A 7,607-nucleotide genomic window follows, 5' to 3' on the forward strand; every position below is an offset into this window, starting at 1 on the left:
TCATTATCGTCATATCATATCATGATAACATATGCACTCACCAACATTAGGTGCATAATATGACTTTGTTCCGGTATTCTTTAAAATGAATCCATTCGTAGCCCATTGACGGTCTTTGTCAACCCAGAAGTTACCACTCCATTTTTACTCACTCTAGAGTGGACAAAAGAGTTCCATTAGGATAATTTCTCATCCTAACTTTGAGTCGTGATAAAATATTTTCATGCTATGCTTTAAGACAAAAATATTTCATGACATGTGTTCATTTCCTAACACGTAGCAAGCTTTATACAAAAATGGCATTTTTTTATGTCATGCTAAAAAGAGTCTTCTTTCATATTTGTGCAAGAGTAACATAACACATGCCATGTATGCAAGTAGCCAATGATCAATCATGTGTCATATGGCAAATTCATGATCAAAATGACATTATAATATGAATGTGGTGTTTATACAAGAATCATAAATAAATTACCCAAGAATAAGTTAGAAGTTAACTTACAAACTTTCTGCATATTATGGATCATTGCTCTCTAAAATAAAATGCGTACAAAAGTTAGGATTCTAGGTTCAAAATCTTAGTAATTTGCAAATCTGGCCCCTAATTGTCCTGAAATTGTCATTTTGGCCCAAAACTTTCACTATTGACAAATTGACCCTAAATTTCACCAAATTGCATAAACCTCATATTTTCCATGTTCTAAATCCATATATGATCTTAGAATTACAAAACTCAAACATCTATTATGCCAAATTTAACCAACCCGTGGCATGCATCATGACTTGATTTACTCCTATGTTATTTTAACCTATAGTCTTTTATGAATGCATATGTGACCAAAGCTTATCATGTAACACTTAATGGATTTGATCTTAAGGATATGCTAACCACTTATATTCAGGTCACACGAGATCCATCAATAATTATGAATTGATCATCGTCAAAACATCACAAGCCTTCAAACCAAGTAAATGCATTATGAGTCTAGCTTCTCTTTGGCATATGAACTTTTAAGGCCTAATTAAATTTTGCAATCTAACTCTCATCTTGATGATAAAGAATTTCCAGATGTTTAACAATCATGCTTGAAAAACTTCATTAAGAAATCACAAGATAACTTCACACAAGTGGAAGCTGAAATGTGCAAGATGATCAACCCAAGTTATTGATTTATAAACCTATTATGACATTCTGTTTTCTTTAAATATGAACCTTAGATCGATCAATCAAGACATTAGTAAAACATATAAGATCATATCAAGACATGTAATGACTAAAATTTCATTCCAAAATAATTTATACAAGCAAGAATCCAAATCTGAACTGAAATAAATTTATTTAAGTTAAACTTCATATAACTCAATGAAATCTTCATTCTCATGTCATAATTCAAAGCCTGAAATATTAAAGCATCACTCAACAAAAATATAAGGTAGGGGTTACTGACCAAACTGAAGCCGTTGAGTCATTCATTGATCAACTCTCTCCAATGTACTCACTCAACCCCACGGTTTCACTCTTTTCTTACACTAAGAGTGTTTTGCACTCAAGAACACTAAAGAGATGATTTAGGAAGGTGTGGGAGAAGTGAGGGATGAAGAGAGGTATTTATATGCTTGAATGGAAGAGGTAAGAGGTGAGCACGATTTGTTGAAGTGAAGTGAGTGTGATTGGTGGGTGCTGGCGGTGGTGTGTGTGCTTGATGTTTTCAGCTGAATAGTTGAACAACCCACTCGAGTATCTCTTGGAAAACAGATAGATGAAGGCCATTTGTGCACGGGTTGAATGACTTCAGGATTTGGGACAAGAGTCACATGGTTTCTTCAAGAGAAACCGAAAGCAAGGCTGGAAGTTTTGGCTTCCCAAAGCCGCTGAATTTTTATCATCTTTTGACTCATCTTTGTGATCTAATTTGATCAAATAGTAAATACTATTTGAGTAGCTTTTCCTGGAGTTTATTGAGGTATGAATGGCTGCCATTTGGTTAAGCTTGAGTAGAAAATGAAAAAGAGGTTTGAATGGTCATGGTGTAGCTGAAATGAGCTTCATGTTTCATCACCAAAGTACCCATCAATTTGATCATTATGTCGGCATAATTCAAAGGTGTTATGAAGGAAATTCTATGACATGTTTCCAGAGTTAGAGGGGGTGCTAATGGTATTGAAAAGGCTGAGTTTACTCCAGAAAATAATCTAAAAAGGCATTGTTGTTTTAGCTTGCATGCTTCATTTCCTAGGCCAAATAGTTTCCTATTTGGAGTGATCATGGGTGTTGTTCTTGGCTCCACATTAGGTTTGGGTTTTTTCGATTTAGGTGACATGATATGGGTCAAATAAGTTGCAGAAAATCACTTGAAGATTTGTTGAAAAGCCTTGCTTACAATGGAGTGCATCGGTTTGCACTAGGTGTGCCGATTGGTGGATTTTAGTGGCATTGACATACCTTTTTTTCAAGTGACATGGGTTGGGTTTAATATACTATTCTAGTGTTGTCTAAGAGTGATGCAAAACAAGAGGAAGCAATAAAAATAGAAAATAAAAAATTATGAAGAAGAGAACCTCAAGAAAACTATGCAAATCATGATTATTAAGTTACTATTCATGGAAATGATGAGGGGTTTTGGAAATGTAAACCTAAACTCAAGTTAGGGATTTGACCAAGGTTGGAAAGCAACCTTAGGGGCATATGGGATGGTTTAAGAGAGAGAAATCCAATGCTTTGAGGTCTTTGCATACCCTTTTGCAATAGTGAAATGAGAATCCTAAGCTTCAAATGTTGCATTCGAATTGAGCCACTTATTACCAAAGATTTAAAACTTTATGTGGACCTTGAAAGGGCCTTTTCCCTTGGCTTGCTCTGGACCAACTACTAAGTTGCCTTTAGGTGGGGTGTTACACGGGCTATTACATCCTCCCCTAAGTCATTATAACCAATGACGAGAGTGTGAGGTACTGAGAAGCAACTTAGAAGTGGAGGAAACTGAGAAACTACTGAGAAGTGGAGGGAGAGAGAGAGAGAGAGAGGAATGGAACATGTGAGAGAAACATATGGAAACTGCAAGGGAGGGGAAAACTGTCTAGGAGGGAAGAAGAAAAATAAAAAAGAAACGGGGAAGAAATTAACCTCTTGAGGAAACAACATTGTTTCCTTTCCTTTAGTGGCTGGGGTTTTCATGGGCCTACACTCTTGGTGTTAAGTGTCCTACACTATTCACCAAGTGTGGTTAAGATCTTACCAAGTATCCACTAAAAACTCTCCAAGACTATTTTGGTCAAGTCCACATAGCGATTTTGACAATTGTCTAAACTGGCTACCACATGGCGCTATCTTGAATGCTACTATTCATTTGAAAAATTGCGAAAATAAACATTTCACCATAAAATTGTTAATAATCATTCAAGTCTAGTGGTGTAATTCATTTCACAAAATTAGACTCCTAAGTGCCTCGATCAAATCAAAAGGCATTTTTCCGATCACTTTTTATTGAGAAAATGAAAAAATGTATTATTGTACCGTCAAATCCTAAATAATCATCTGAGACTAATGGTGCAAATCGTTTCTCAAACTCATACTCCTAAGTACCTCAATCAATTAAAACGACACTTCTATCACTGTAGTGGATAGGAAATCGACTATGCTGTCAAACTAAAAGCCTAAACGGCTGCTCGATTTGAGAAATATTTTCAAAATTTCATGATGTTCCTAAAGTCTAAAGAAATTCATCCACTGGATTTCTGGCGTGCTGTTATATCCTCCCCTCCTATGAACTATCATAACAGTAGAATATAATACTCACCAAGTCTACGGTCCATTGCTCGACATATAGTTGCTAACTTGCTACTTGTAGCATAGATCCTAGGGTTTAAATACGCGCTCAAGGCGCATGAAACTGCATGCACAAGGGAAAGAAGTATCGTTTCCTCCCAAGAAGATATGATAAACAAGTAGCACAAAAAAGGGAACTGATGGTACAAAAGGTCTTATCTAAAACTGGAAAAGTAGCTTTCCCACTATCTAATGTTGGCCTAAAGTCGGTACATGAGTCTGGTAATTGAAGGCAGATATGCTATTCAAATCACTCATGGCAAGGCAAACATGGGATTCAGTAGTTGGCTGCTGTTTGCCACTTAAGGTCTCTATTGGGGCCCTCCTTCTTTATGTCAATTTATTTGTATACTTCCACACGACAGTTTAGTACCCTCAAACTTTCCCAATCTTTCTTGTTCTTGTTGTCTTCTCTTCAAGAATTTCTTGGAGACTGATTGGCGCTTCTCTTCCGGCCGAAAAGGAATAGAAATTGTCAAATTGTCAAAGAGAAAAAGAAAAAGGAAAAAAAGGATATAGTTTTGTGCTTCAACTAATTTATGGTGGGGAGAGGCTGGTCCTGAAATGATTCAGATAAAATCACACCTCGAAACTATTTTTTGAGTCCACACAAGAGAATAAAACAATCCACAAAAGAGAACCAATCTGCAGTCTCTACGTTATTCCAACAGCGTTCTTGAATTTTAAGGCAATTTTTTTAGGAAATCAGATCTAGAAGTTTGAGGGGGTGTTTGAACTCCCAACCATTGACTCTATAGTCTTTTTTTTATTCGATATGTGGGAGGGGATTTCGAAATCCAGACCTTAATTTTAGAGGCTGAAGGTTATGCTAATCAGGCCACATGCTTTTGGCTGAACTCATTAGTCCTTGAGGACCAAGGGTGGTATCATTCGGCGAGAAGGCCATTGGCGTGTTCTCGAGTCTGATCTGCATGCACATGCACCTCCTCATCCCATTTTCTTGCTTATCTTTGAGAAACACCATATCTATAGAACACTCTTCGAAATCTCCAGATTGGCATAGCACAAGGCATTTATGACAATCTTTTCTTTTTCTTTTATGTCAAGGAAACAACAAAATGAAACGCACATGCATGATATATGCATGCTTGATTAGGCATGTTCGTCACGAGTACTTAAAAGTGCTCCTCTTAAAGATGGTTCTCAAAAAGATCAGAATTCCCAAACACACGCCCAGATATTTTAAAGCTTAGTTGTTATTTTATTCCGGTTTCTAATATTCTTTTTCACTTTTGATGCATCATGTCTTGGTTCCATCCAATTTCAACCATTTTTTATTTTTTTGTTTCAATGTATATTTATTTCTGATGTTATAATTAAATACTCTCTAAACTGTAATTACTTTGGATATGGCATGATGCCATAATAAGAGTAAACAATCAAATCAAAATTAGTGGTTAGTAAAATGCGTACTTAAGTAATCCACAGAGAGGCTAGCTAATGGATTATGCTGTGGCCATTACTCTTTACTACTGAATTATGTCATTAATTTCCATATATCAGATTGCTATTCAGATTAAGTAGCAATTATTTATTTTCTGGTTCCAATATTTTGGTTCTGTAGCAAAACAGATACGCAGTTAAAGACTTTCTTTGATTATTTTACCCTCAAAAGAAAAGGCTTAATTACTTGGTGATATTTAATACAATACCCGATTTCAAACCGAGCCATTTTTCCCAGGAAATTTTCTCCAGGAAACTAAGTTAATGATAGAAGCACGTATACATGCACATATATACCGCATGACATAATTTTTTTCAAACTCTTCGTAAATAGCTAGCTCATGTCTGTTGTCAAGTTCAAATGCATATAACTATTTCCATTGCACGATTTGCCACTTATATTTCACAAACAGATGAGAGGGAAAGAAATAAGCAAGCAATCCAAAACTAGAGATACAATGCCATGGAATTATTTTATTACGTGAAGCTAGCACAAGTGCAAATACCTTCAAACAACAATAATGAAGTAAAAAGAAAAAGAAGCAACACAAACTCCCAAGCATAAAGCAAAAGAAAACTAGGACATAATATCAAAACACAAGTATGCATGAATGAGAAGAAATAAAAAGAAAAGGCCAGGAACCACATATATATGTTCATGGCTACACATTCGTGCTTTAATTCCAAGCTATACTTCACAACGTACAGACCAGCAATGGTTGTGTTGAACATGTATCAATCATGGTTTCCATGCTGAAGCCCAAACTAAAGGTTCCTCCTTCCATGTCAAGTGAATTCCTGATTCATGATCTCCTTGCGGTAGCAGAAGCCCCCACCCGGCTCTGTACCTCTTTAGCAACGACTTTACATCATCCATAACATCATCACTAAACCCAACTGGTGAAAATGCTTCCTTTAGTCTCTCAGACCATTGGGTCCCTCTCTCCCTTCTCTCACTATCTCCTTCAGTGCCATTTCCATCATCACAAGCCAAAACCCTAACTATGTTCCTTGAGCACTCCCTCTCTAAAGTTAATCTGTCATTACTAGTTGGGTAAAAGCTCTCCTCTAGCATCTGAAAGTACAATGTGTAGAACTTTAGACACTCTTCAAAGCACTTGACAAAGTCATCTCTTGAGCTTGAAAAGTCAGCTTCTTCCTCAACAACGGTGACAACTCGAGGCCTCAGGGATTGAAACATCCGAATGACAACTCCCCTCTCCTCCACTTCCACTTTTCGCAGGGCCCCTATAAAATTCACCGCAATAGCCTCATCCTCTTGAACACCTAGTCCTTCTTTTGTGAGCTCTCCCAAATGATTTAGTCCACTTATTACATTAAACTCAAAGGGTACTCCCATTAACCTTGCAAACTTTTGCATTCTTTGGCCTACTTCGTTCATGACAACCGACCTCACTGTGCTAGCCGTATCCACAACAGTGAGCTTTAGATGCGGGGTTTCATCATTTCTTGTCGCCAAAGCTTCTAGCAAAATAGGCCATTGGGTGCAAAGGGTGTTGCTTATATCGATTATGTGAAGTTTAGTTTCCCCCTCTAAGGCCTCCAAAATAGCACCATTTGAAGCTACATGACCAAAAGTCATCCACGGGCTTACCTCCTGAAACTTGAGTATCAACTTCCGAGCTGAATCGAAGGAGTGTCTCTTTTCAGCCACTGCAGTTAAGGTTTCGTAGCATCGTTGGCCGGAATCCGTGGCCTTACAGAATAGAGCTTGCAAGAAATAAGATGCTAATTTCTGATCACAATCTCCATAGGGAGACGCGAGCTCATTTAATCTCCATAGGAGAAGGTGGATTTTGCCAGAATCATTCTCGGATATCGCTCTTGCACACTCCATTAGAAGCCTTGGGGCCCATTTTCCGGATGCACTAGGAAGCTCAATGGAGTCTGATGATATGCTTGTTGATGTATGGCTGTTCTGGGGCTGATTGATGCTTTGCATTTCCATGGCTTCCTTGACATTTCTCTGCTGGTTGGAGTTGAAGAGCGGTGCTTCTTTTGGAGTGAAAAGAACCGTGTCCATGAGTTAATGGAGTCCCTCGACTCAGGCACAATTGCAAAGCTTAATTCTGTTTAAGTACTTGAGATATATGGCCAAGTACAACGCGGTGACGTAGAAAGCCATCTATTATAAAATAAATATATTTGAAGTCATTTTCATTCTAGTCTATTAAAATATAGCTTTCTATCAATAATAAAATAACGATACAGTTACGAACAAAAGCATGATGGCTCATTGGGTTTTACACGTCAGCAGTTTTTATTGCCTTTCTGAAGAAACTGTGCATGGAATTAA

General features: G+C 37.3%; 1 protein-coding gene across 1 annotated transcript; it reads right to left on the reverse strand.

Moving 5' to 3' along the window:
* Positions 1-5,738: 5,738 nt before the first annotated feature.
* On the reverse strand, positions 5,739-7,375 carry LOC121244654 (protein SHORT-ROOT-like). Its single transcript, XM_041142819.1, has one exon. It carries the CDS (start codon positions 7,332-7,334, stop codon positions 6,030-6,032), a length of 1,305 nt encoding a protein of 434 aa, XP_040998753.1. The 5' UTR covers positions 7,335-7,375; the 3' UTR covers positions 5,739-6,029.
* Between the last annotated feature and the right edge of the window lie 232 nt (positions 7,376-7,607).

Source organism: Juglans microcarpa x Juglans regia, chromosome 1S (genome assembly GCF_004785595.1).
Source record: "Juglans microcarpa x Juglans regia isolate MS1-56 chromosome 1S, Jm3101_v1.0, whole genome shotgun sequence".
NCBI lineage: Eukaryota > Viridiplantae > Streptophyta > Magnoliopsida > Fagales > Juglandaceae > Juglans > Juglans microcarpa x Juglans regia.